This window comes from Eutrema salsugineum, unplaced genomic scaffold (genome assembly GCF_000478725.1).
Source record: "Eutrema salsugineum unplaced genomic scaffold, Eutsalg1_0 scaffold_11, whole genome shotgun sequence".
In the NCBI taxonomy this organism is placed as follows: domain Eukaryota; kingdom Viridiplantae; phylum Streptophyta; class Magnoliopsida; order Brassicales; family Brassicaceae; genus Eutrema; species Eutrema salsugineum.
In genome coordinates, this window is record NW_006256901.1 from 1943284 (window position 1) to 1970927 (window position 27644).

At 37.8% G+C, this 27644-nt stretch overlaps 5 protein-coding genes and 1 pseudogene across 6 annotated transcripts; 2 read left to right on the plus strand and 4 right to left on the minus strand.

Moving 5' to 3' along the window:
* Window positions 1–549: 549 nt before the first annotated feature.
* Window positions 550–3098, minus strand: LOC18026096 (thioredoxin reductase 2; the record flags this gene model as incomplete). Its single annotated transcript, XM_006409246.2, has 2 exons — window positions 550–986; window positions 2021–3098. Coding segments are annotated over 2 exons (1149 nt in total), but the record flags the coding sequence as incomplete, so codon positions are not given.
* Window positions 3099–9620: 6522 nt separating this feature from the next.
* On the plus strand, window positions 9621–10683 carry LOC18026098 (protein HIGH ARSENIC CONTENT 1, mitochondrial). Its single transcript, XM_006409248.2, has 6 exons — window positions 9621–9730; window positions 9836–9913; window positions 10012–10085; window positions 10172–10242; window positions 10347–10400; window positions 10501–10683. The coding sequence occupies exons 1-6, from the start codon at window positions 9708–9710 to the stop codon at window positions 10621–10623; spliced, it is 423 nt and encodes a 140-aa protein (XP_006409311.1). The 5' UTR covers window positions 9621–9707; the 3' UTR covers window positions 10624–10683.
* Window positions 10684–10842: 159 nt separating this feature from the next.
* LOC18026099 (AT-rich interactive domain-containing protein 3) lies at window positions 10843–16172 on the minus strand. Of its 2 annotated transcripts, none has more exons than XM_006409249.2 (13): window positions 16050–16172; window positions 13154–14895; window positions 13024–13063; window positions 12828–12880; window positions 12692–12737; window positions 12391–12483; window positions 12183–12290; window positions 12037–12091; window positions 11870–11942; window positions 11714–11780; window positions 11583–11633; window positions 11392–11484; window positions 10843–11249 (listed from the first exon to the last, which is right to left on the minus strand). In XM_006409249.2, the coding sequence occupies exons 2-13, from the start codon at window positions 14875–14877 to the stop codon at window positions 11148–11150; spliced, it is 2505 nt and encodes an 834-aa protein (XP_006409312.1). In that variant the 5' UTR covers window positions 14878–14895; window positions 16050–16172; the 3' UTR covers window positions 10843–11147. The 2 variants fall into 2 exon arrangements, with proteins under 2 accessions (XP_006409312.1, XP_006409313.1); XM_006409250.2 differs by having other exon boundaries at window positions 13154–14890; window positions 16050–16167.
* An 817-nt stretch (window positions 16173–16989) lies between these two features.
* Window positions 16990–19763, minus strand: LOC18026100 (ATP-dependent zinc metalloprotease FTSH 5, chloroplastic). The gene is made up of 5 exons (XM_006409251.2): window positions 18298–19763; window positions 17965–18211; window positions 17687–17870; window positions 17432–17603; window positions 16990–17349 (listed from the first exon to the last, which is right to left on the minus strand). Exons 1-5 carry the CDS (start codon window positions 19591–19593, stop codon window positions 17128–17130), a joined length of 2121 nt encoding a protein of 706 aa, XP_006409314.1. The 5' UTR covers window positions 19594–19763; the 3' UTR covers window positions 16990–17127.
* Window positions 19764–19983: 220 nt separating this feature from the next.
* On the minus strand, window positions 19984–22305 carry LOC18026322 (ankyrin repeat domain-containing protein 2B). Its single transcript, XM_024160657.1, has 9 exons — window positions 22197–22305; window positions 22023–22077; window positions 21753–21895; window positions 21426–21638; window positions 21171–21322; window positions 20921–21083; window positions 20729–20821; window positions 20335–20474; window positions 19984–20250 (listed from the first exon to the last, which is right to left on the minus strand). Exons 2-9 carry the CDS (start codon window positions 22057–22059, stop codon window positions 20151–20153), a joined length of 1041 nt encoding a protein of 346 aa, XP_024016425.1. The 5' UTR covers window positions 22060–22077; window positions 22197–22305; the 3' UTR covers window positions 19984–20150.
* LOC18026323 lies at window positions 22240–27351 on the plus strand (annotated as a pseudogene).
* Window positions 27352–27644: the final 293 nt, after the last annotated feature.

Below are 27644 nucleotides of genomic sequence, written 5' to 3' on the forward strand. Positions count from 1 at the left end.
GAATGTTGTTGATGGCCTTAGATTTGTGATAGCAGTTTATCCTCTCGCCGATTGGTTCTTCGCCAGCTGCAAAAATCCTCTCCAGTAAGGATGGTTCCATCTTTGGTTTTGTCTCTCCGTTGGTTTACAGATGCGTAGTACACTCTGTGCGGCAAAAATAAAAAAGGTGCTCTCTCTGAACCGTCGACTCGGTTGGACGCAAAATACACACCTTTTGACCGGAAAGATGTTTGGTTTAAATAGTGAGATGTATTGATTGCACATATTATATTAATATTTTATTCGTCCACAATCTGACAAATTATTTACATAGGTCATAGTTATGCTTCTAGATATATAGGGGCTAATGTGTATTAACAAAAAAGTAACAGTATCCAATTCTGTCCTTGGTTATTTTTGCAAATACTTATGGTAAGGATAGTTATTTGTTATAATTATTCTTTTTTTTTATTTTTTTTAAAGGAAGATATTGAGAAATTTGGAAAGAGCAAAATAAAAACCTGACACGGAGTAAGCACTTTGCCTTTTAAGTAACTAACATTTCTAATATGCTTAGAAGAAAAAATAAACAACTTTCATAATTTTCTCCATCTCTAAGACACCAATTCATTGGTTCAATTAAGTCTGAAATAGCTTAATAAAATTACATATAAAAGCCCTCGCCGGAGGAACAAATCAAAAGCAATTGCTCGAAGCTGTGACCTAAAGAGTTACAACTTGGCACAAAATCCAGACTCAACTCCAACTGCAAACGCATATAACAAAACTCTACTTAATGTCCCTTCATTTAAAAAATTGTCTTTTTGAGATCAATCTGATTCTTTATTGGTTTGACATTTCTGAAAATGACAAAGCAAATAAGGGGAGGGAGAGAGAGAGAGCAACTTATGAATGTGTCCTTCTCCTACACCTTTTCTAATCACTCTTACCCTCCTGAGATCCAATCTCCTGTAGGTAGTGCTCTGCATCCAAAGCGGCCATACACCCTGCCACCATCCATAAATTGTGATCAGAGTCGCTTATGAAAGTGTGTATTTTTAATTCATGAAACGAAAGAGATAACATTTGCAAGGTATGCAAATTGGGTTTTACAGAAACACACAATCACCGCTAAGAACAATCTGATTTCAGTTTAGTGATCAGCAGAGTTCAAAGACCACACACCACAAACGTCTAATTGCTAATTATGTCTGCTTATCTTATAACCACAATAGAAACGGTTTAATATAACTTGCAGGCTCGCAAAACACCTACTTAGAACAATTAATGACCACTACTTAAGTCTTCTAAAGAGTATGAAAATGAGCGTAGATAGCCTTTAACCCCAAACAACGGCAAGAGCACAAAGATTACTCTATACCAAACACAAATCCCATGAACTCATGACTCAAACAGTACTTTGTTAAGTGAATCAAATGATACACAAAGCAAGGCACTTTGAGAACATGCAAGTGTTCCATGATAAGAAGCTATCTACTTTAAAACAAAAAACAATTCCTTTTAAACAGATCAATCAAACAACTAAACAGATAAACAATTGTTCACTTAGCCAAAAAAATAACTACCAAAATCTCCTTAAAACATTGTGCTATTAGCATGAAAATGAACGTAGATAGCCTTTAACCCAAAACGACGGCATAACACAAAGATTGCTCTATACCAAACAAAATTCACACGAAATCATGTCTCAAACAGTACTTTGTTAAGTAAATGAAATGATACACAACGCAAGGCACTTTGAGAACATGAAAGGGTTCATCATCAGAAGCTATGTACTTTTTTTGGAAAAAAACGACTCCTTTTGAACAGATCAATCAAACAAACAATTATGCTAAACAGATAAACCAGTGTTCACTAAGCCAAACACCAAACTACCAAATACTCCTTAAACATTGTGGTATTAGGCAACAAGCCAATAACAAGCACACACCAGATGCTTCTGTATGACAGATTCTACTCATGATTTCAAACACCTAACTCATTGTGCAGAAAATGGCGAAAAGAAAAGTAGAGAACAAACCGGTTCCTGCAGCCGTGATGGCTTGCCTATACTTCTTGTCTTGAACATCTCCGGCGGCGAATACACCGACCACGCTCGTCTTTGTGGTACCAGGCTTGGTCAATACATAACCATCTTCATCAAGCTCAAGCTGCCCATCTAGGAATTTCGTCGCTGGCTCATGACCAATGGCGAAGAATAGTCCAGAAACCTTCAAATCAGACACATCTCCAGTAACGACGTTCTTCACCTTCAATCCTCCGAGAACGCCTTTACCGTTCTCGTCTCCGTATGCCTCAACCACCGAAGAGTTCCAAATCACTTCGATCTTAGGGTTTGAAAACGCTCTCTGCTGCATAATCTTAGAAGCCCTGAACGTGTCTCGCCTGTGGATAATATAAACCTTAGATCCGTACTTGGTGAGGAAATTCGCCTCCTCCATAGCCGAATCGCCGCCGCCAATAACCACCAGAGGCTTGTTCCTGAAAATCGGAGCAGCTCCGTCGCATACAGCACAAGCGGAGATACCGCGATTCCAGAAACCTCCAGCGCCTTCACCAGATCCAGTGAAGCTAAGCCGCTTGGCTACAGCTCCGGTGGAAATGATTACGGCGTCGGCGAGGACGGTTCTCGAATCGGTGAAAAGCTTAAACGGCTTCGATGAGAAATCGACCTTGTTGACCGTCTCCGTGAAAATCTTAGTACCGAATCGCTCCGATTGCTTCCGGAATTTCTCGACGATATCAAGGCCGAGGATACCATCGGGGAATCCAGGGAAGTTCTCGACGTCGGTGGTTGTGGTTAATTGACCGCCGGGAGCGATATCGTTAGCCATCCATCCTTCGAAGAGAAGAGGTTTAAGCTCCGCCCTAGCCGCGTAGATCGCCGCCGTGTGTGCCGCTGGGCCACTTCCGACGATGCAGAGCTTGGTTTTATGGGTTTCCATGACGGCGGCGGAGGATGAAGACAACGCGGAGGCTAGAGACGGCGGATTTGAAGAAGAAGCTGATGATGCAATGGAGAGAGCAGATCCAAGTAGAAAACCTCCTGCTCTGCTTGTTATATACTTTAATTGGCTCATAGAGATCCGACACACGTTTCAACAAAGACGACCACTTTATTTGAATTCACCTTTTCACCTTTGAAAAGTTTAATTATTATTATTATTTTTTAAGTTAAATTATTTTTAGAGATTTGCCCTTAAAAGTTTTGCTTAGATCAATTCAGGCCCATATTGGCATATTGCATGCAAATTATATTACATGCCCATATTACACTCAAAAGGCAAATTATTATATGGAAAAGACCATATCACTAGCAATTTAGTACCATGTGCGAAATAAATATTAATTATAATTCTTTTATGTAAATATAAAAATATAATTATAAAACTTTAGCTGATATTTATAATTGTAAATATATATGCTAATTATATCTTTATTTTTTAATATAATTGTATAAATGTTAGATAATTATTAATTTTATAATTAATTATAATATCATTTTTATATGAATGAAATTGCATATTAGATATACTAAATTAGATTAATATGTTCTATCTAACTGGTCCAACATGAGACTAATATATTTTGTTTTTGATATAATTTTTTTTAATTATAATATTTATAAAAATATTTAAATGTTCTTATTATTAAATAGATAACATGATTATTTTTTTAACAAAATTAAGATTAAAGAAATATGAGATAGGAAAAATAATGTTTAGTAACATAAGTAATTATATTATGTATTAATTTTTATAAATATGTTGATAAAAAAATAGAAAAAGAGAAAATATTTTTACAAATTAAAATTTTGAGTATTAAATATATAATTGATATAAATTAATCTCTAATCAAATTAATATTAATGACATATGATGTAATTAATTAGTAAGTTGAACCTAGTTTAAAAAAATTCCAGAGAAATTCTATGAGATTGAAATCTTAGTATGACACTCATGTAAATAATACATGAGACAAAAGTTTTTTTAGTATCTTTATCAATTAATAATATAAGATTTTTTTAGATTTTATAATCTTTATCAATTCACTTTAATCGCGATATGAATTATTTTTGATACATATGCAAAGCCGGTTCTGAATTTTGTTAAGCTAGAAGTAGAGGAAAAAAATTGGCTACTTTATCACATTCTCAGGCTCAAACTCATGACCTCGAGAAAATATCTACTTGTTTTAAACCACCTGCTTTGACTATACTTTAGAGAAATTGGCCTTTAAAATAATTTGAACCTTATTGGCTGCTTCATGAGCTTCTATTGCTTTGCACGTATGTAAAGACTAATCAAAACAATTAAGCACTTCTTCTGTTTGATATGGTTATATTTTGTCATCTCTCTTTGACCAGTTTCTCTTATAATGAAAAGATATCTCTTTCTACCAATATCTCTTATAATGGAAAAAATCTTTTACCATGGAAACATTTACCATCATATATATTGACCTCATTCACTCATAATGAAAGATATGTCTAGCTTTTTTTTGTAGTTTCAAACAAAATAACAGTGAGTTCCCATTTAAGGTAAAGCAAAAATATTGTAATTCGGAAAACTAATTGTTCGGTATTCCTATTTAAATTTAAAATTCCAATTATTTGGATCTTGAAACTTATAAAGTCCCACATCGAAAGAAATGAAATCAATAAAGCTGCATATATAGATGAGAGAACAATGCATTAATCGCCGAGCTTGGTAACGTAAGCTTGTTATCCGAGTGGAGGCTTAAAGGATAGTGGAACGTTGGTTCAAGTTATGAGGTAGGGCTCGTGTTTATGGTTACACTGACCCGCCCAATCCAAGCCAGGTGCTGAGTCAAGTGGTCTAGGTGAAGGCTTGAGCCATGTGGCTCTTAGAGTGGAGGGCAACGCATGAGACTGGTTTCACAGAGCAACGAACACTTCCCGTTTCTGTCGGTGGATGGATTGCGGGTTAGAGCAGGGTCATTAGAAATTTGGGTACAGGTTCATGAGAATTGTGGATTAAAAATAAAAGAAAAAAAGCCAATACTAAAGGATCGGTTCATCCGGTAGACTCCGAAGACCCTGTATCCGAACCACGTGGAAAATTTTGATTGGGAAGAGTTTTATAATTTTGAGAGATCGATTTTTTTTTTCTTCTTATTTTTTCCCCAGATACTTTCTCTTCTCCCCTTCCCCGCTAGTTTCTCTTCTCTCTTTGCGACGATTCTCTGTCGGCGAACAGAGAGTTCCAATCCAGATTTCGTCTTGAACTTGCAATCTCCTTGATTCAGCCAGCCACAGACCCAGATTGTCAAAAAGAGAGAAACGAAGAAACAACGATACCTGTGCATGAGAAGACGAGCCCAATGACGAAATCCGAAAAGGAAGAGAGACGATACAGTGGAAGGCAAATTAGGTGACTCTAAAACGATACTTTGGAAGACGATACTGTGGTATGCGAATAAGGTTATGTCAGAAGAGATTCAAGTTGATACAGAGAGGTAAATTTTGTTCCATCGACTTCATTTGGAGCACTGATGTTGTGATTATGTTTCAGCTATGTATATTGATTGCGTCTTCTTCATGGTTGTTTCAGTAAAGAAGAAGATGGGGTCTTCTTCATTGCTGTCAAGATCAGAACACAACGAGGATTAACAATGAGATCAGAACACAACGAGGATTAACAATGAGATCAGAACACAACGAGGATTAACAATGAGATCAGAACACAACGAGGATTAACAATGAGATAAGCTTTGACTCGATGCAGCAACCAGTAGAAAAACCACATGATCGATGCTACATCTTATATCTCGCCATTTTATGTTTGAGTCAGTGCTTTACAGAAAATGAGAAACGCTTTGTTGACCACAGATTCAATGGTCGTGACTATGGTCTCTTGTCCACATTCACAGGGTCTTCCTTCTCTTCTTTCTTCTCTTTTTTCTTGGACTCAGCCGCAGGAGCAGCACCGCCACCTCCACCACCAGCGGATGGAGCAGAAGCCATCGCAACACCACCACCGCCTGATGGCACTGAAGCCAGCTTCTCCCTTCCAGCAGCAATCAGCTCAGCTAAGTCTTTCCCTTTCACTTCCTTTAACAAAAGCTCAATCTGAGCATCTTCAGTTTCAGCACCAACTACAAAACAAAAGATAACAAGTAAGACTCCATGATTCCCACAACACAGTCCCATTTTCACACCACAAATGCAGCTTATACGATCACATTGCTCATCATATATTCATTACTCCAAGTTTGATTGTAAACAACTTCACATTTACGTTCCAGCAAGTAAATGTCTTAAGGCCTATCACGAACAGAGTGAGAAAGGAGATGCTCTCTATTGTAAGCTCATGTTCATATCTATAAATCATTTTTGCATATAACATCGATTTATATCTATGTGCATATCTTTGTGTCTCTTATGTTGTTCTTGTGTCATTGTGATATCTTGGCTTCTTCTTCTTCCTGAAATATTAAACTTGTTATGTGCTACACATCCATCTTTTAAGTCCCAACATTTTATTTTAAAGAACCCTTAAATGGAGTTCACTAATGGAGGATCAAAATAATAACAAGTTCATTACTGTTCATAATTGCAAAAAAAATTAATATAAAATTCTGGTGAACTCCATAGAAGAGTTCACTAATGAACATGGTCTTAGATCCATCCTCGTTCACAATCGGACCATTACTTTTTATTTTTATTTATATATTTATTAGTCAATAATTTTTAGGAAAATAATAATACGATGAGACATTTTTTCTCCACAATACCTATGATCTTTATTAAACCATGTGATATTGTGATCTATGTAAAAGGTTTTCACCATATTCTCAGCTTTAATTAAAAGTGACGAATTTTCCAATTTTCACTTTGTTTACTTTTGTACAGCTCAAATTTGAATGATAAAATATTTTATTATATAAAACTGAATGTTTCAAAATTGCTAATTTATTTAATTGTATCAAGTCAAAATTTTCTAAATAGATTTTATCAAAAAATTTCTAAATATATTTTATAATATTAACAATAAAAATAAAATTCAAGAAGATTAGAAAAACTTGGAAGCAAAAAGATTGGAAGTGTGGTTAAAAGAAAAATAGACAAAGCAATGCATAACGAGAAATCGTATTATTGGGTTACTAGATCATAGTGCATGGTTAGGTGATTGGGTTGATAAGGAAGATGAAAAAAAGTTGCAGAGGTAGCACTTGGTCATATGGAATCTAAGGTAGGGAACTCTTAGAGCATATGCAATGGGGTATTTAGAGCATTTTTCAGATTTTTTTTGTATTTAATTAAATCAGAAAGAAAATAATTTGCCAGAGACGTCTCTTATTTAGGAGATGCAAGAAACATCTTTTAAATACACGTGGCTTATTGTTATTGGACAACAAAAAATAGAAGAAAAAATATTTTTATGGTCCTGTTTTTTTTCCCAATAATTCATTCTCTCCTCTTCCTTTTCTCCGTAGACGACGAATCTGGCTGCTCTGACTGTTTCCGACCGAGGCAACTCTGCCGACCGAGGCGACTCTGCCGACCGAGGCGAATCTGCCGACCGAGGCGACTCTGCCGACCGAGCCGGCGAAATCGAGTTCGACTATAGGTTATCACCAGCCAAACCAATTTTCCAGAACTCGGCGAATCTTCCAATGGTTGCCAAACCCATCTACGGTATCGTTTCCGATGCTGTCTACTTCTTTGGCCAGCATCGAATCGCTTACATCGCATTTGGAGGTATGCATACGAACCCAATCAAAGTTTTTAGTACAAGTTTTGGACTTTGTAAATTTAGGAAAATGGTTTCCTTTAGGTTCTTTGACGTGCTCTGAGACTTTGATTTAGAATTGTGTATTAGAAGAAGATCAATAGCCTGACATAACGAGTTGATTGAGTTTTGATCGAAGAAAATGGTCTCTCTCTCTTGTGGCAATGTAACTCCATGATTTGGAAATGTGATTCAGAGTTGATTGAGAAAAAAATGGTGTATTCTTGTGGCAATGGATCTTCCTAGTTTGGAATTGCGAATCAGAATTGATTGAGAGAATTAGGATTCAGGTGTTGGATTCTGTAGTTTGATCTTTGTTTCTGCAGCGTCTGGCTTGTTGTGTCTCTGTTCTCTTACAATCTATTGCAGATTGTTACCTTATCACGTCGTGGCAGTTTACGAAGCAGAAGAGGACGACAGAATCCTCGATTCAGACACAACAAGCCAAACGCTATCACACAATCAGCTATGGGACAACAACATTGCAGCCAAAGTGGCAGAATTCACGGCGACATTTGAGAAGCAAGCCCAAGCTTTCAACATAATAACTCAAAAGAGAAGGGAGTGGAGAGCTCAGATCCGAAGAAATGTTGATGGTTGAGCAAGCTTTGCTCCAAGACGAGAGAAAAGCATGTGTTGATGTGAAATCAGAGTTGGATAGAGAGATGAAGGCTCAGGAGGCGAGGTTAAGAATGGCGGCTTTGGCTCAAGCAGGACAAGTGAAGGCAGAGTCACACCAATCTCATACCGAGATGATGGCTCGCAACCTGCTGAGAGCTAATGCGATTGGGAATCATGGAGAAGGACGTAACATGAACCCTGATGAGATGATGATGATGATGATGATGCATGGATGGGGAGTTTGATTTGAATACTCGGTAAATGGAACAAAGAGATTATACTTTTCCTTTTTTCTCTTTCTTTTTTGGTGATCCAAATACTTGCAGAGCTTGAAGGCTCGATGGTTGTAGTTAAAACTTGAAAGGTGGTGAGAGATAACTTGTATATATGTATAAATCATTATTATCATTTTTTAAAAAAAAAAAACTTAATTGGGTCTCTACCATTGGACCTACTAAAAATGAAATTTTTTTCAATTGGTTTCTAACCCAACTTAATAATAAAAAAATGGTTAAAAGATCCATCAAAATCTCTCCCATTGCACATGCTCTTAGATAATGTTTTGCTCAAACCTATTTATCGTTATTGATCTAAATAATAGAATTTGCTCTCGTGAGCTACATATACTAAAACTACAAATTTTTTCCTAATTGTTTTATAACAAACTGGTGTTACACAATTAACAAAAACTATATATATCATATAAATACAATATACTTCTATGTGCCAACCAATTCACTTTAGTATTTAGATCGCACATGGTATCATTATAGAAGCATATACCTTCAAAGAATTTTTTTTTTTTTTTGCTAGCCTTAATAGTTGGTCTTAATAATAGCATTACTGTTACATTCTATGGATTGAAAACAAAACCATAATAATACATTTTCATTTTTTACCAGCGTATTGACTTCTGAAGGTCCAACCAAAAGAGACACCAAAGAGAGGCTGGAGCCTTCGTTTTTTCACAAATTTTTGGACATTAATATAGGCTTTGAAATTTGGGATTGTCACGAGTTGCCAGCACGAAAAACATTAAAAATATGGTTAACTACTATGTTAGAATTAACAATTTGAATAAACTAAACTAATAAAACTGATTGGAGGTTTTTTTTATAACATTTACGTTCTCTTCCTTCGAATTTCACGATCAACTGGATGATAAAATAATAGTTGGTCAACTCATTTCTTGATTTTTATACAATTTAAACTTGATTAAATAAACAAATACATGATCAAGTTGAAGAATTGTAAGTTGTATACATATCTTCTCTTCAGTCTTTATCATAACAGAAGACGAACCAGAAAAGAAGATCAAACAGGACATTTCTCATGGAGACACCAAAGACAAAGACGTGAGAATATAATCAAATTTCTGTATCTTAAATATTAATAGGTCAAATAGCTATCTCGAGTACAAGATTTCTATACTCTTTTCTTCTTTTTCTTTTTCTGTATAGAGTTGAAGATGTGGAGAATGTTGATGTTTATACAGCAAAAGGTTTGCTTACTGTTGGTCATCGATATGTCGATGTTAGGTAAATATAAAGATTATCATCATTTCGTTTAGATCCCTCTACATATACATTTTGATATGTGTATATATAATTATATTAACTCTATGAATTGGTTGTAGGACAAATGAAGAATTCGCAAAGAGCCACTTTGAGGATGCCTTGAACATTCCCTATATGTTCAAAACTGATGAAGGTGATAAATTAAAAAATTTGCAATAGTTCCATATCAAAATATATTATCGAGGATGAAAGTTAAAAATATTGTTAAATGGTCTGTAGGTAGGGTTGTAAATCCTGATTTCCTTTCTCAAGTAGCATCCGGCTGCAAGAAAGATGATCATCTCATCGTGGTTAGAATTAATTTCTCTTAACTATGACTAAAAATTAATTTTCAGATATTAGATTTAGATTTTAGCTAATAGACAATTTTCTCATAATTAAACTTTTGGTTAAGGCTTGTAACTCTGGAGGAAGAGCAAGTCGTGCTTGTGTTGATCTTCTCAATGCGGTGAGTCTATATGTATACGAACATATTATAAGTATATCTATACAAAAATACATCGTACTTAACTACTTATACATATGTATATATGTCTATACTCCGGCAGGGGTACGAGCATGTAGCTAACATGGAGGGAGGCTACTCGGCTTGGGTTGACGCTGGATTCGCCGGCGATAAACCTCCTGGTGAGCTCAAGATTGCTTGCAAATTCCGCCCAAAAGACAACTAAACCGGCCCGGTTTTGTTATTCCTTAAAAACCGTTGATATATTTCGGTTTAATGCAGAAAGAAAGAAAACATTTCGAAACTTTCTAATGCTGTTGTGATGTTGTGTTGTATTGCTAATAAAGGAAATTTGTTTTGAGCTCGATTAAGAGAATTCTGAGACTAAAATGTTCAATATCAATAGAGAAAATGTGGCAAGCAAGAAAGCATAACGCAGGTCAACAATAAATAAATAAATAAAAAGGTTTGTAGATTGGTGTTTCTCAATGGCAAAGAGGTTTAAAGATCTTGTGATACAAAACAATAGTGACTTTAAGAATCTAATCAAAGAGAAGAGAGAACACAAACTAGATGGGCCTAAATCAAAGTAAATCCTAAAGTGGCTCTCTCACAGGTTGTGTTATGCTGCTCTCAATCATAATATACAATAAAGACTCTCAACAACTACTTCTAACATTTCTTCTTCTTCTTCTTCTCTCTCTCTCTGTCTCGGATCTTCAAGGCTTTGGTTAAACTGTAAAATGTTTTCTAATCAGATTGCTCGAGTGGCACACGAACGAATAACTGCCCGTTTAGGGTTACCACAGCCGATGTATGATGCGGATCAATTCTTGTCGGCAAACTTACCACCTGCAGCAATTCAAGAAACGTTAAGAAAATGTCATTCAACATTCTATATAATCATATCATGTAACAAAAATGTTTTGTTCTTGCAAACAGATTTTGGATTTGCAGAAGATTATAAGAATCAAATTTGTCTACCGAGCATTACCTTTTTGAAAGGAGTAGCTCCCCAGGGGTTCATAGGGTTCTCGGGTTCGCCACTTATTACCAACCTTCCTGCCGGATCTGATTGGACTCGGACCTGTGATATTATTTGCCAAGATTAATTGATAAGTAAACAAAACGAGTGTTTCAGATCAAGTATCAAAGATTCTATTCCAAGTGTGTGAGAGAGCTAACCTCTTCACGGACAAGTCCTGGGACTAATGCATACACCTCAAAGCAATCTTGCTGCAGTTTTGAACAGATTCTTATTAATACATTATAAAGCCAGGTAAGTGATTGCTCAGATTATCAAGAAAGCAACATACCGTCCTCTGCACGTTAATCTTCACCCAGTCAGCTGGTGGTCCAACATCAACAACTGTCACATCCAACCTTAAGAAAAACAAAAAAAACGGATTCAGAATTCAAATGTGATATATCACATGTCGAAAAGTAAGAGCAGGAACACTAATAAACCATACATTGGTTTAGACACTTGAATGGCATGTTTTGCACCATGTTCAGTAGACGATGGCCTCTTGCGTTTGAGCAAACCTGATGACGTTGCAAGATGTAAGTAACAAACTGAGTCAAAGTTTCAATAATACAAATGAGAACAAAGACTTTCTTCATCGAACCGAACTCATACCAGGGGTGGTTCCTATCTGTTTCTCGCGCTTTTGATGAAGAACTATATTCTTATCCTACAAATTACAAAACAGCGAGCAGTTCAGACTATGACAACAAAGTGAATGCAAAATGAAACAGATGTTCTGTAACAAGATTCTGTCGGACCTTAATTGCAGGGTCATTAACTTCACCGTTACCATTAAGACGCTGTGAATGCCAACCTTGCATAGCACGTGCTGCTGCATCTCTCCTCGCTCTACCTGATCCAGAAGCCTATAGGAAAGCAATTTATGTTAATACAAAAACATTAATCATGAGAAGAAGGTGGTCAAACAAAAACCACAGACGCATGATATAATTTTCACGATTTTACCTGATTATCAATATTCATTGCTTCTGGTTCAGAAGCAAGGGGTATACGAAGTTCACCCCCCATGACTTTTTGCCGCTCATATTCAAGAAGAGCCTGAAGAATAAAGAAACGAGATAACGTTACAAGATCTTAAAGAAAAATATATCTTTACAGGATTCACAGTTGTTCTCTGTTCAATCATTTTAAATTTCAGAAGGATTGAAGCACAGAGTCCCATGCCACTGTATAAATCTTGTAATAATGGAAAATAAACAACAGAGAATGGAGAAAGGAAAAAACGAGGGTGGACATATAATCTTACCTTTTCGTAGAAACCTCGGAAAGTCCATGACACTGTTGTACATGTCCTGGACAAACAATTGAGCAATTAGAACAAATTCTTGGGAATATGCAAATAATTTCCTAAACTCAATAGTAAATGACCAAAGTCCTCTTACTTTGGGGGCCTGAAAGACTCTCCTACTTGCCGCCATAGTTTGCATCCAGTAACCTATTAAGAATAAAGCTTAAATTAATCATATTCGACTATCACCAAAAGCCACTGCTAGAGAAAAATCGGAGAGAAAAGAAAGGCCGAAATGCAAAAGCGACAAATGCTCGTCAATCATCAGGCGCATTGACAGTGGGACGTACCTTGTCATAACCGCCCAATCTAGTTACAGCTCTCCACAACCTTACACCAAAGAAATTAATCCAATATCAGCTTCCACTGAAAATTTTACAGCGTATAATAAAACTAAATAAAGAGGGGAAGAAAGCTTACTTAAGGCAGTTTAGTCCCTCCCCATAAAATTTTGGAGGTTTGAATTCCATCTCTCTCTCTTTAAAAAAGTTACTCAACTCTTTCATAAAAGCAGATTGATCCTCCTCCGTTCCAGATTCATTACCATCAGACATATCATCCAAGAGGAAAGAGCGCTTCATTACCCTCCCATCAAAACCGGGTGGTGCCTCACCTATTTTATGGACCCCATTATTCAAATCTGCACTTCCCTCCACTTCAGACTTTAAATTGGAAGATGCAACACAAGGAGGAGCAGATTCGCTTCTCACTAATGCATTCTCATTATCAGCATTATTTCTCTCAGGTACGATATAATCATCTTTCTTTTCAGTATTAGTAGGAGCCTCGACATTCACATCCTTGTTATTAGTAGAGTCAAAACTAGCATCAGTGACCAATTTAGAATCAGGGCCATCAACTTTCATATCTTCCGTGGCTTCAGCCTCAAGTGTACCCAGTCCTTCATTATGATCCAAAGAAGTTTGGGTAGCGGGCAAGAGAGATAACCCTTTGTCATTGTCTCCTGAATCTCCAGCGGTCAAGACATCAGAGTTTTTGTCTGTCAAATTTTCAGTGGCAGGAATCTCTGGCTCTTTGTCCACGTTCATTGAGGTTTCTTTGAGAGGCTCGGATGGCTTATTCTCCGGTTCTGATACGGCCTCAGAACCTGCCACCTCTGGCCCTTTTTCAGCCTCCGTTGTGGTTTCTATATCATGATCAACCGCCTGTCCACTTCCATGGTTAGTCAAAATCATATTGTTAACCTCGCTCACTTCTATCCTGTCATTGTTCTCCTCAACAACTTTGGCTTCAGTACTGACTGGAAAATCGTTATGGTCTCCTGAGGATATCACGTCATGTTCTTCTGCAACTTTCTCCTGCTCCATCACAGTATTAGCATGGTGAGGCGGTGATCCTTTGTCCTCCGAGAGTTTGGTATCAGGATTGACAGTAATCTCGTTGTTGTCTCCTGAGGATGTCATGTCATGTTCTTCTTCACCTTTGTCCTGCTCCATCACGGTATTAGCATGATGATGTGGTGATCCTTTGTCCTCTGAGAGTTTGCTATTAGGTGTTGTGGTCGTTTCTTCATGGACTACTGCAGTATCTTTGTCAACCATGACAGAATCTCTGTCATTTTTCAAGATATCTGAACTTACTTCGCTGGACCCAATGTTATGTTCTACAGTGTCTTCTAAAGTAGGCTTGATAAAATCTTCTTCAGGATCTATAGCCGCTGAAGGAGAACAACTTCGATGAGGGCTTGTTCCTAATTGGGAATTCTTCTCATCATCAATCTTTGGTAAATCATCATCGTTCCCCTTCTCAAGGGTAGACGCATGAGTAGTACCTTCTTCAATGACCATGGGAGAAGGAGAATCTTTATGTTCCCTGACGGGATCTTCCTCTCCTACTGTCTCTCCTGGATTCTTATTCTCGGTTTCCATAACATTGTCCTGACTTTGCTCTTCAGCCTCAATTTCCTTATTAGTTTCCAAAACATTATCCTGACTTCGCTCTTCAGTCTCAATTTCCTTATTAGTTTCCAAAACATTATCTTGACTTTGCTCTTCAGTCTCAATTTCCTTATTAGTTTCCAAAACACTATCTTGATTTTGCTCTTCAGTCTCAACTTCCTTATTGGTGCTCTGCTCAACTCTCTCACTCTCCATTTCTGTTATATTCTCCATAGTTGATTCCATCTCCACAGCATTCCTATACTAATTCACGCATACAAGAAATTTATCAAATACGAGTTGCAGAAAAACAGATGAAATGACTACAAGTTGAGTTGAAGCTCATAAATTAGATAAACCCCAAAACAGAACAGTATCTGGTACACACTAGAAAAGTACAAAGAAGTGGGACGGAGAACAGATTTAAGGTCTTTTGATCATTAATTCAACCTATAACAGTATAACACATGAAGATATTCTGAATACCTTAAAGAATAATTTCATAAAATTCACATAAGAATATGGAAACTGCAAATTCCTAAGAAAATTAAACAAAAACAACAGAAATTTGAATATTTGTAGGAACATTAAAAACGAAAAAGAAACCAATTGTAAAACTAATTTAAAGAAAGATATTCAGTAAAGAAATTTGTGATAATTTAAGATATTCTTTACTATAAGGCTTGATTGGTAGCATGAGTTATCATTGGTTTAGTTTGAGTTATGGGTCTAACTTATGGATAACTCAAAAATGTTACCTAACTTGAATTAATGTAAAGTTATATAATTTGATATTGAGTTATGCTGGGCTATTATTGATTTACGTTTTTGAACTAAATTATCCTCAGGGCTTTAGGAGTGTTAGGAGATGAAATCACAAATCTCCAGGACACGTTTGGTTTTTATACTTACGTTTTGGTTTATAATGTTCTAGATTCTAACCGAGATGACGAATCGTATAAAGTATCAGTGTTTCATATAAACAAAAATATAGCGTATCAACTAACTTTCACCAGACTCAAAGGACACAACAGAGAGGAAATATAGAGCAAACAGAGAAATGAAGGCAAACGCAAAGGAACAACCTTTTCTTTTCAGAAGGAAGAAGAAACAGTTTTGCGGCAATGTTATAGCATTCTTTAATCCAACCCAGAAGACCTTTTCGCTCTAACTTAGAAACCAATTCTTGAAAAAAAATCATCCACAGTAACACAACTAAAAAGCCTAAAATTTCAGATTGAAACACCGAAATTGAAACAAAAGATTCTCTAATTACGCAGTCAATTTCAGATTTATAACAAAAGAATACAATTTAGAAACCTCAAACAAGAAGCAGCATAGTCGCGAAATCCGGATTCATTTATAAAAGCAAAACAAATAAAATTCCGAATTTCGAATACAAACAAAGGAAAACGCACCTCAGAAGAGAAGAAGAAGCAGGAAGAGGAAAAATAGATAGAGAGACGACAAGGGAGGAATTTTCGCAGCTTCTGTAGTGACTGAAACACTCTTTCGTCGTCGTCCTCAAAATTTTACCCACCGATCGAATTTGGAACAAAGCAAAGGTAATCGAGGGTTTCAATTTGAACCGGGCTTCTTCTTTAGGTTTTGGGCTTACGGGCTTAACCTAATCCCGGCCCGATATTTTGCACGCGAATCAGATATTGTCGGGAGAAAATATTTGCCCTTTAATGTTTTTGGATAAAAATAATATTAAGAGATACTGTATTAAAAACCAAAAACAAAATTGGGACTTTTTTTTTTAACATATATCTTCATTTTTACTATTTACACCAAAAGAGTGTTTAAGGCATAGAGGGGAGGTCATAAGTGTCTATATCGTAAAATAAATTTTCTAAATGCAAAAAAGATAATGGTAAACTATTAACGGAAAGAGTTTGACAATACGTTCTTTCAAAATAGATTTTTTTATATCTCTATTAAAGAAGTTCTAGACATGTTTGCAATCAAGTAAATAGCTCTACGAACGAATGAAAATATAAGAGTATGGACCGAAACAACACAAAATTAAAGTAATGTAGCTATATTACTTGTCCTAAGACTTCTTTCCGAAAAATCTTGTATTCTAGTTTCGCCTATAGAAATGTGTTATTATCTGCCAGTTTTATCTGTTTAAACATCTTCAGACTGTGTGTAATACAATAATCCAATGCGTAAAATATTATGATGAAAAAAAAATAATCAAAAGAGTGAGTTACAAAACCGTAAATTAAATTCCTCAAAAAAAAATAAAACATAAATAAAACATCCATTTTCTGATTTTCTCTTTATCTTTTTTTCCATATTTAATTATGAAAAAACCACCCAAGGATTAAAAAGATAAATGGCCTTTAACACTAAAACAGAACACAGAAGAGACATAATATATACCCTCAAAGAGTCAGAAGACATGTTCTCAAAGCGTCTATTAACAACATCCAGTACTGTATACATTGAAGCTAATTAATGGCTTTTTACAAGCCAAAATCATTTGATTCAAGAAACATACAACTCAGCTTGTCCATCAATGAAAAGACTCATGAACTCTTCACCATCCACAGTTTCTTTCTCAATCAGGAGCTGAGCAAGCTTGTGTAGGATATCAATTTGAGTTGTTACAATCTCCTTAGCCCTCGCGTACGCCTTCTCCACAAGCTCTCTCACTTCCGCGTCCACAATATCCGCTGTTGCCATCGAGTAATCCTTCTGCGATGACATCTGCCACAAATAACAAAACATAAACAAATCTTGAGCAAGAAACCATCACACTAAACTATGAATCTGAGTTTTATTTACATACCTGTTGACCCATGAAAGGGTTTCCTCCTGCTCCACCAACTGCAACTTGTCCAATCTTTTTACTGAAACCGAATCTCTCAACCATTTGGCGAGCTACACGTGACACCTGCATGAAATCATTTGATGCTCCAGTCGTCACATTCTCGTCTCCAAAGATCACCTCCTCCGCAACTCTACAATAGCCGGAAGAAAAACATCATAAAGATCAGTTTAAACACTTGACTTAGACCCTATTCATGTCAGTAGTAAAACTAACCTTCCACCGAGTGCAACAGCCATTTGATTCTCAAGGTAGCTTCTGCTATATAGTCCAGACTCAAGTCTCTCTTCACTAGGTGCGAAAAACGTGAGCCCACCTGCTTGTCCACGGGGAAGAATCGATATCTTGGCCACTGGATCATACTCTGGCATAAGCGCACCAACTAAAGCATGCCCAGCCTCTGCAAAAATTCCAGTTTTATTCAAGAGTAAGTGAGTGGTCAACACAAGAAAGAAAAAGAATGAGAAGAAGCTTAATATCAGTAATTTTCTAACCATGATAAGCAACGAGTCTTTTTTTCTCCTCAGAGACAACAGCGTTCTTCTTCTCAGGTCCAGCAATGATCCTCTCAAGAGCATCAGATATTTCGTCCTTGCTTATCTCCTTAAGCTCACGCCTAGCCGCAAGAATGGCTGCTTCATTCATCAGGTTCTGCAAATCTGCACCTGTGAAGCCTGGAGTTCTCCTTGCAACCTTCTCATAGTCCACATCCTTACCAATAGCCTTCCCTCTAGAATGCACCTACAATAAACAAAACATTTAAACTTACTCACAAGTCTCTAACTCATGACTTTCCCAACACGCAGATGAGAAGCCAAACAACAAACCTGAAGGATTTTGACTCTGCCAGCAACATCAGGCCTATCCACAGTGACTTGCCTGTCGAATCTTCCCGGTCTAAGAAGCGCAGAGTCAAGAACATCCGGCCTATTAGTCGCAGCCAACACAATGACACCAGAGTTACCAGAGAAACCATCCATCTCCGTCAAAAGCTGATTAATCGTCTGTTCTCTCTCATCATTTCCACCTCCCATACCAGCTCCTCTTTGCCTACCAACAGCATCAATCTCATCTATAAAAACAATACAAGGAGCTTTCGCTTTCGCCTTCTCAAACAAATCCCTAACTCTAGACGCACCAACACCAACGAAAAGCTCAACGAACTCCGAAGCAGCACACGAGAAGAATGGCACTCCTGCTTCTCCGGCCACCGCTCTAGCCAGCAGCGTCTTCCCCGTCCCCGGAGGACCAACCAACAAACACCCTTTAGGTATCTTAGCTCCTAAAGCTGTGTACTTGTCTGGATTCTTCAAGAAATCAACAACTTCTTGCAACTCAAGCTTAGCCTGATCAGCTCCTGCAACGTCTCCAAATGTAACTCCGGTTTCAGGAACTTCCTGGAACTTTGATTTCGACCTTCCGAAATCCATCGGACCTCCGAGACCTCCGGGACCTCCTGGACCACCTTGACCTCCACGGAAGAGATAAAACAACCCTCCAAAGGCAAGCAAAGGGAAAATCAGATTACCGATGAAATCGAACAAACCATTCCCGGATTCTCCTTCGGAAACCGATATATCGACTCCGTTCATGGCGAGGATATCGATTAGGTCCGGATCGTTGGGGACAATGACGGTGGCGCGACGGCCATCGACGGCGGTGAGCTGGAGAACGGAGCCGTCTTTGCTGAATTTAACTCTCTCCACTTTACCTTTCTTAACGGAGTTTAGGAACTCGCTGTATCGCCACTGTGTTCCATCTGGAATGTCCGGTGACTGAGCCTGAGGATTAGGTGCTGTCTGGAGCACGTTCTGGCCAAACGCAGTCGCAGACGGAGTTATCGCCTGAGCTTCAACGGTGATTGTATCGGTCGGTGCAGGAGGCTGAGCCACTGTGTAAGGCTCGGCGATTGCTAGCGACGGCGATGAAAACAGCAGAGTCGCTAACGCAGCTTGCGATGGCAACAACGGTTTCGTGAGCTTTCGGTTTTCTGATCTAGAGACCTGAAATTTCCTTTGGGAGAAGAGCGAGAATGGAATCGATGGCTTCGTAGCTGAAATTATGATCTTGGAACCGAGGAAATTCGAGGTGAGTAGTAACGGGTTAGAAGATGTGGCCGCCATTGAAGCTCCCTCTTCTTCTTCACCTTCTTCAGGAGGATAAAGATTCGATTTTGAAACAGATTAGAAGATGGGAAAGGCGAAAGTAAGGAGCTTTGAATTGTTTTTCTCTGCAATTTGGAATTTTTGGGTTTAAACGGAAGCCATAACCTCAAGCTCGAGTGATTGCTTGAGGTTCGTCTACGTGTGCCATCACATATCCAGTCTTGATTTTTATTTTATTTTACCCACCCGATTGAGTTGGATCCGGGTTTTCTACGTTTTGGGCTCACGGGCTTTACCTAGTCTTAGATTAGGGAAAAGACAAAATTGGGATATTTTCATTTTCACAATTTCTATCAAAAAGAGTGTTCATCAGATCATTTTGGTAGATTGTGCTGAAAAAAAAAAAAAAAGTACAACGAGAACGTATTTTAAGAAGAAAAATAATAACATATCAGAAAACCATAAATAAAAACATCCATTTTCTATTTCTTTATTTTTGTTTTTACTATTTAATAATGAAAAAACAACAGACAAAGGATAAAAGAACACAGAAGCGAGACATGTTCTTAAAGCTCTCAGAGGAAAGCGTCCTTCTCAAGTAGCTTGACCACATCGAGCTGGTTGTTGAGCTTGGCCACATCAATTGGAGTTTTACTGTCCATGTTTTGCAGAGTGCTGCAAACACAACAACAAAAACACTTTCAGTATAGAATCATCTTTTTAAAAATTGTTTGATTTGGGATTGTTTTGCAAACTTACACTGCAGCACCATTCTCTAGGAGAAGGCTTACACACTCTTTCCTTCCATAACCAGCGGCGTAATGCAATGGAGTGTTGTTGTTTTTGTCAACCGCATTCACATTTGCTCCACCATCCAGAAGAACTTGTGCACATTTCATCTAGGCAAAGAAGATTCAAATCAGGAACAGTTAAGATTTTAGAACCACATGAAAGCGCAGATAGATTAACGGTAATTGTCAGCTTCCTTCTTCATTGTGTGTAGTAAATAATCTAATAAGTGAAACCAAGCTGCTTATCCATCAAGTGCATATTAGTAAAGATTCTTAGTTTATCTGCTTTCCATGATTTCTGTGATAGTGTGACAGTTACAAAGGTTCTTGTTGCTACGGTTCGTTTAAAGACATTGACATACCTCGCCATATCCACATGCAAAATGCAACGCTGTCCTTCCCTCGGAGTCTTCTTCATCCTTGTTACCACCAGATGCCAACGCAGTTTTCAGACCCTGGTTGGTTCAGTAAATCAATGCAACAGTGAGTTTAAAAATCCACACACCATCAAGATTCAAGAACATGAGAGATTAAGAGCGTAAAACAATCGTTACCTCCACATCACCAAGACTAGCAGTCTGGTGAACAATAGACTCTTCCTCTTCCCCTTCTTCTGCCTCCGCCTCCTCAGGTTCAGCTGCAACATCCTGGTCTGCTCCAACAGCTAAACCCATTGCTTCACCTAGCTTTTTCAGCACATCTTTATCATTCCAGTACCTAACACAGGAAAACAAAATTTATCAACCACAAAAAAAATAAACTTTCTAAAGAATGATAGGGGGAAAAAAGATTTAAAACACATACTTCATCATAGCAGAAGGGTCACCAGAAGCGTCTATCTCAGCTAATATAGGTTTCAAAACTGGATCTTCTTTCATTTGTGCCATACGCTCAGCGAATTGCTCTGTTGCTGCAGGGTTCCCAAAAGCCTCCAGAAACGGAGACATTTGTGGATCCTTGAAACATCAATCAGAGAGATTCAATGTCAGTCAAGACCAGGCCTTTTGGTCTCCATCAAGAACAGTAACAGACTTAACAAGAAGCTCGTTATTCACTAACCTGTACCAAGGCGTTACCAAGACGCTCCGCCATTGTTCTAAATTCAGGGTTCCCCATAACCTGATTCATTGTGTTCATGTACTGGTCTGGGTCAAAGTTAGGGAGACCACCTTCCTGAGATGCACTTGGAACAGATCTCTGAAGCTGCTCAGCTAACTGGTTAAATGCAGGATCTTTGGCTATTTGCTCAGCCAATTCCTTGATGCTTGGATCCTAAACCAAACCAGTCAACAAAAAGGAAAAAAATTTAAGACAAAACATTGACTTATGTTATTCAAGAGAGACTCAACTACACAATCAAACATACCCAACAAGAGAAAGACTTACGTTGAGAATACTGGCCATGCTTGAGAAATCGAAATTAAGATCAGCCGGTGAAGGTGAAGGAGAAGGTGAAGGAGAAGCTCCTGAGCCCGATTCCGGTCTAGTAGTACTCTTCTTAGTCTCTTCCTTGGGATTGTTTTTCTCATCTGCGGAAACGTGAAATAAACACTTGTCTGTAACTCTAAGAAACAACCACTAAAGCTGGTTAAAAACGCCTTAGAATCGAGGTAAACAACACTCGAATCTGACTCAAATTGAGATAAACACAAATACCTGAAGTAGGAAGAGTTTTCTCTGAACTTGAAGCCATCGGATATAACGTAAAACCCTAAAAAAAAAAATGAAAATTTACAGAGATTCAATCAGAAAACCGAAGAGAGAAGATCTCTAGATCGGAATTGAAACATGATCCAACAAATCTAAAGTAAAGAGAAGAAGAAGCGATACCTGTCCGAGCGAGTTAAGAAGCAGAGAGACAGAAGAAGAAGAGATGAAAAAACAAAAGACCAAAGGCAAATCCAAATGTTTGTGGCAAAGGTAAAACACAAACAAGGAAACGGATATTCGTTTCTTTTCTTTTTCTTAAAGGGACTTTGCAAACTAAATTTATACATTTAGGGACTTTTACGAATCACTAAGATAAGACAAGGACTAAGTTGCAACAGCTAGTGAGTTCGAAAAAACAGAACTGAGTTGCGATTCTGGTGAGTTTTACGATCTCGTAGTCTCTGTAACTGTGTTCTTCGCTTCCTCGTTCTATATTTTGAAAAACCATCCTCAATTCTCGGCTAAGACACTTCATCGTTCGTTTTCAGTCTCAATCTCAATCTCTTTTGGCAGCGCAAGATAATGGAGAAAGGAGGTGAAGACTGCAGTAGTTCTTCTGAATCGTCGTTAAAGTCAGATACTTTCCCTCGAGAACTATAGAAAATTATACTTCTTGTCATGCCCAGATCAGAGCAAATTTCTATCCAAAATTTGAGAATGAAAAGACTGACAAAGATGTAAATTTTATCTGCGCCCTGCTCGTCTCTTGTACCACACTAATTGTTACTTTGCCTACTTCATATCTCTCATTGTTGCATCTGTCTTGAATTTTTGGCAGCTACGAGCAAGAATGATCGATATGGTATCTAAAGGATTGGCAACGCTTGACGTATCAACAACATATATATCAAGAACAGTTTTGGTAATATGTAAGCTCATTTATTCCTAGCTTCAGTGTTATTTCTTTTGAAAGCGAATTGATTTTAGTACCCTTTCTTATTTCCATTGAGATGGCGACTAAAAGATTCTTCTCATATGCTAACCCAATGTTTTCATTTGCAGTTATACTGAGGTTGGTGTTTTTGTTCTTTCACGGATGTTCAGGGAGGCTTGGGGAACTAAGGCTTTAAAGAAGGAAGGAGATTTCAATGATTTTCTTGAGGTATATCCATGGACACAACTTACTTTAAACAATCGAAATTCTCAAATGCTTGAGGCTTAATCAAATTTGCCAGAAAAGGATAGCTCTTAATTAGTCATTTTTCTTTCAGAAAAACCGCATGTGCATATCTATGGAACTGGTAACAGCTGTTCTTGGAGATCATGGTCAACGCCCACTGGATGATTATGGTAAAGTACTTTACCTTTTAGATGTTCTAGAGTCAACATCTTTCAAAAAGTGTATATGACATGTTTATGAAAGTCTAGAATTGTTTAGTTGAAAAAGAAATGTTGATTTGCGTCTTGCAGTGGTAGTGACGGCTGTTACCGAGTTAGGTAATGGTAAGCCCAAGTTCTATTCAACTTCCGAAATAATTGCATTTTGCCACAAGTGGCGTCTACCAACAAATCAAGTTTGGCTCTTTTCCACAAGGTAACTTAAGCCCCTTTCTAGTCATTTCTGCTATATTCCTTTGTGACGTTGCCTTTAATTCTCATTTTACCTTGGGGCCTTGTTTTCTTAACTATTATTTTGGTGAAGAAAGAATTTGAAATACTATTATCTAATCTTTTTATTTTAAAAATTAGTGTTCCTCTAGTTGAAGCTTTGATATTTCTGAACAATCTTGGCTGGACAACTGAAAATAGACATTTTCATGTTAGCTTACTCAACCTAACTATAGTAAGAATGTGTTGATAGAATCTAGTCGGTGCATTTACTAGTCTAACTCCATGAAGTCTCAAGCTTTAGTGATTTGTGGTCCTATTAGCGGTAGACATATGCTATGATATGTTTGGATGCACACTGTCCAAGGAATTGCTTTGAAACAGCTTGTTGTTAAAATTTTGATGAAGGAAATCAGTGACCTGTTTTTCACTGCGTTTGATGCACTCTATGAAGAAGGGATAGCAACTTCAGTCTGTAGTGCTCTTGATGAAATAGCTGATTAGTTTCTCAAGGATTCCAACTTGATGAAAGTCATCGGATGGAACTAAGCAGGCTCAAAGGACCATGTTAAGGTTCAGGGTGAGATATTAGAGGGTCTTGTGGCGCGTATCGTGAGCAGTGGGAGCGCAAGAGATATAGAACATGTCTTGAGAATGGACAGCTCTCTTGGTCGATATACTTGAGTGAAGCTGAGCCATTCCTGGAGCAATACGCGAAACGGAGCCCAAAGAATCAGGTTTTGATAGGGTCTGCTGGGAATCTAGTGAGGACTGAGGACTTCTTGGCCATTGTTGACGGCGATCTTGTGAAGAAACGAGTGACACCAGCTACTCCTGAGCCAGCTGTGAAGGAAGCTGTCCAGAAGGATGAGGGGTTAATTGTATTCTTTCCAGGTATTCCATTATATATGTATGTATATATTCAATGTGGTCTGGTTGTATGTTTTAGATCTGTATATATCGTTTTCTTTAGGATATCCTTTTTAAACTCTTTTCCTCTGTCTTCTGCATGTTAGGGATTCCTGGATGTGCTAAATCTTCACTTTGTAGGGAGTTACTGAACACCCCAGGAGGCTTTGGAGATGATCGGCCAGTGCACACTTTGATGGGAGATCTTGTCAAAGGTAATTTAGAATGTAGGATTTTTTTTTTCGAAATTGCTCTAGTCTCTCTATTTCTGCTGTGCCACCTCATGCAAAATTCTACTTACTGGTAAAATATTGGCTAAAAGTTGCCGATGAACGTCGTAAAAAGTCACAATCGATTCTGTTGGCTGACAAAAATGCCCCAAATGAAGACTTGTGGAGACAGGTAATGTATTGTACGCTGGGAATCTGTTACAATCTCACATCGATTAGGAATGAAAATATAAGAGTCTCTGACCATATGACTTTAAAGATTGGCTTTGGCTTATCAGAATCATTGAAAATATTGTTGCAGTCGTATTTTCAGCTGCTTCTTTTCCTAATGGCTATCAAGATTAATACTTGATTCCATTGCACTGTTACTTGTTTTTACTAATACAATCATTTGGAAAAGTACCCTTTGCTATTCAGTTTTTTTGTTTTACATTACCTTCTTGCCTCTTATGGATTCACATGAACCGATTCAAATCCATATTCACTTGATGCCTTAGCTGTATTCATGTTTGTTGTTTTTCTTCTCAAAACAGAATACTCTGTTTTGTTATGATTCATCGCTTGTTTAGAAAGAAAGAGAACAAAGAACTTGAACAATCTTGTTTTTCATTTTTGCAAAAAGATGTGTTCGATTACACTCCAAGACACTAGACTTATACAAGAAAATAATAGACAACAACTTTTACTAGCTTACACCTTTTTCCCCAAAATACTCGACATAGTCAAAAGGCTAGATATAGCTTTATCTTTCTTCATGCTTTCAACTGTTCCACCAACTCCATCTTCACTAAATTTCTTCTAGTTTGGTTTGAAACCAAAATGGCATTGTTCAACAATGTTCCGTGTACTTGAACGAGTTAACCATCCGGTATGCAGTTGCATCTTTTACAAAGTTTATTTATCATTCAACTTTCACCGCAACCATGTATCTCTCAACAAGCTATTGTTTCTTTCATACATATGCAGTTGGTATTGTCAGGGGAATCTCGACAAGGCATCTTCAAATGCAGGCTATGTCGCTATTGATGTTTTATCACCTTTATGAGGGAAATGTATTATGATCAGACGCGCCTCAACTGTCTTTATGTAAATCTATTATTTGATCTCACATTCCTTGGAACTGTCTTTTAAACTTTCAGAACCGCAAAGAATTTGAGAGTGAATTGATTGAGCGCTTTGGCTCCCTCGTCAAGATGCCATTGTTGAAATCAGACAGGTGCACTTATGCGACCTAACAAATTATAGCTTCATATTCATCTGGTTTCCTAAACCACTTAGTGACTCCTCTTTGTGCATATACAGGAGTCCTTTACCTGATACTGTTAAATCGGTTCTTGAGGAGGGCTTAGACTTGTTCCAGCTCCACAGTAGAAGACATGGGAGGTAAGTAGCCAACACTACTATTTACTTGACTTGAAATGTTAAATTATACCAAATCGAATCTAAATCATCTTTTCTGAAATCAGTAACACTTGTTTGTGATATATGTTGAACAACATTGTCTGTACTGACAGTTAGAAATGAAAGACAATGAGACAAAAGTAATTATATAGCAAAAACTTACAAGGAAGATATCAGAAACTAACCTACAACTTGAGTGTGCTAACAGACGTTTTAGTGTCTTGTTCTGACAGTTCTTTTTTTACTTCATCTCTTCAGCTTTAGCTTTGGCTTGTTTGCTTCTGACCTCTTTTTGTCTGTTCAAATTTTTCTTTCCGTAGACTTGAGTGGTGAAAAGGAACATATGCAGCGGAACGGACTAAATGGGAGAAACAGCTGCGCAGTACTTTAGTTGCAAATTCTGAGCATCTCAGTTCTGTTCAGGTAAAATATCCTTTTTCATTGATGGCTCATGAAAAAGCTACAGTCCCACGATTGGGATTATAACTGCTTCGATTCTCTTTCAATACATGATAAAAGAGGCGGGATGTGCATATGATGTCTTTTTTCTCTGGTTTTCAACTTGCAGGTTCCGTTTGAGTTTGCGGTTCAGCAAGTGCGAGAGAGCTAAAAAGAATCACAAAGGGTGAATACAAACCACCAAGCTCAGAGAAAACAAAACATAAGTCTATGTTGTCGCTGCCATCAATTTGCCTATTACGCAAGTCCACAGTCTTCTTGTAAAAGGTAACTTACAACATTCATAAACTACCATTAAAAGAAGCCTTCATGTTCTTTCGTACTGGAGATGATTTAGACTTCATGTTCTTTTGTATCAGTTGGTCGCAGAAAACCCAAGAGTGAGATCTTTTCTACAAGAGAAGAAGAGCATAGAAGAAAAACTTGAACGGGCTCACGTGACCCTTGCCCACAAGTGCTATGGTCAGCACTTGAACAGAGAGGTACTCGTAGAGCTCACTGAGCTCATCTTCAACGACAAGATGGCTGCTCTAACAGCCCATGTCGGATCTGTGGACGGAGAGACCATAGTCGCCAAGAACGAATGGCCACATATTGCGTTGTGGACTGCGGAAGGCGTCACAGCCAAAGAAGCCAACACGTTACCTCAGCTTTACGCAGACGGAAAGGCGAGCCACATGGTGATAGATCCTCTGGTCTCGATCTCAGGTCCTCTGGTGTTTTTCTGAATACTTAAACTTTGCTTGCGTTCACCATTGGTGCTTGGTGCCAAGGGATCAGACAACTTCACCTCCCAGGTCATCATCATAAACCATCTTGGTCAGATTGCTCGACTTCCACACTTGTCACATTGCCGTGTAAAGTGTCTCTGAGATCTTGACCAAGATTGGCAGGCGTTCTGGTAAGGAGCTGGAGTAAGGAGCCCAAGTTCTTGAATGGTGATGTGGTATTGGTCACGATAAGCCCATGTGGACGTTTTACAGTGAGGGACATGAGGCAGACTGTTGCAGTCGGTGTCATC

Coding starts and splice junctions, on each gene's coding strand:
- LOC18026098 (XM_006409248.2), top strand. CDS start 9,708: ATGGAGACACCAAAGACAAAGAC. Junction 9,731..9,835: donor GAGACACCAAAGACAAAGAC/GTGAGAATATAA, acceptor TTTTCTGTATAG/AGTTGAAGATGTGGAGAATG. Junction 10,243..10,346: donor AAGATGATCATCTCATCGTG/GTTAGAATTAAT, acceptor CTTTTGGTTAAG/GCTTGTAACTCTGGAGGAAG.
- LOC18026099 (XM_006409249.2), bottom strand. CDS start 14,877: ATGGAATCAACTATGGAGAATATAACAGAAATGGAGAGTGAGAGAGTT. Junction 11,781..11,869: donor ATTCAAGTGTCTAAACCAAT/GTATGGTTTATT, acceptor GTTTTTCTTAAG/GTTGGATGTGACAGTTGTTG. Junction 11,250..11,391: donor GAGCTACTCCTTTCAAAAAG/GTAATGCTCGGT, acceptor GAATTGCTGCAG/GTGGTAAGTTTGCCGACAAG.
- LOC18026100 (XM_006409251.2), bottom strand. CDS start 19,593: ATGGCGGCCACATCTTCTAACCCGTTACTACTCACCTCGAATTTCCTC. Junction 17,604..17,686: donor GCTGTTGCACTCGGTGGAAG/GTTAGTTTTACT, acceptor CGGCTATTGTAG/AGTTGCGGAGGAGGTGATCT. Junction 17,350..17,431: donor ACCCTTTCATGGGTCAACAG/GTATGTAAATAA, acceptor TATTTGTGGCAG/ATGTCATCGCAGAAGGATTA.
- LOC18026322 (XM_024160657.1), bottom strand. CDS start 22,059: ATGGCTTCAAGTTCAGAGAAAACTCTTCCTACTTCAG. Junction 21,084..21,170: donor GACCCTTCTGCTATGATGAA/GTATGTGTTTTA, acceptor TTCCTGTGTTAG/GTACTGGAATGATAAAGATG. Junction 20,475..20,728: donor TTGCATGTGGATATGGCGAG/GTATGTCAATGT, acceptor TTCTTTGCCTAG/ATGAAATGTGCACAAGTTCT.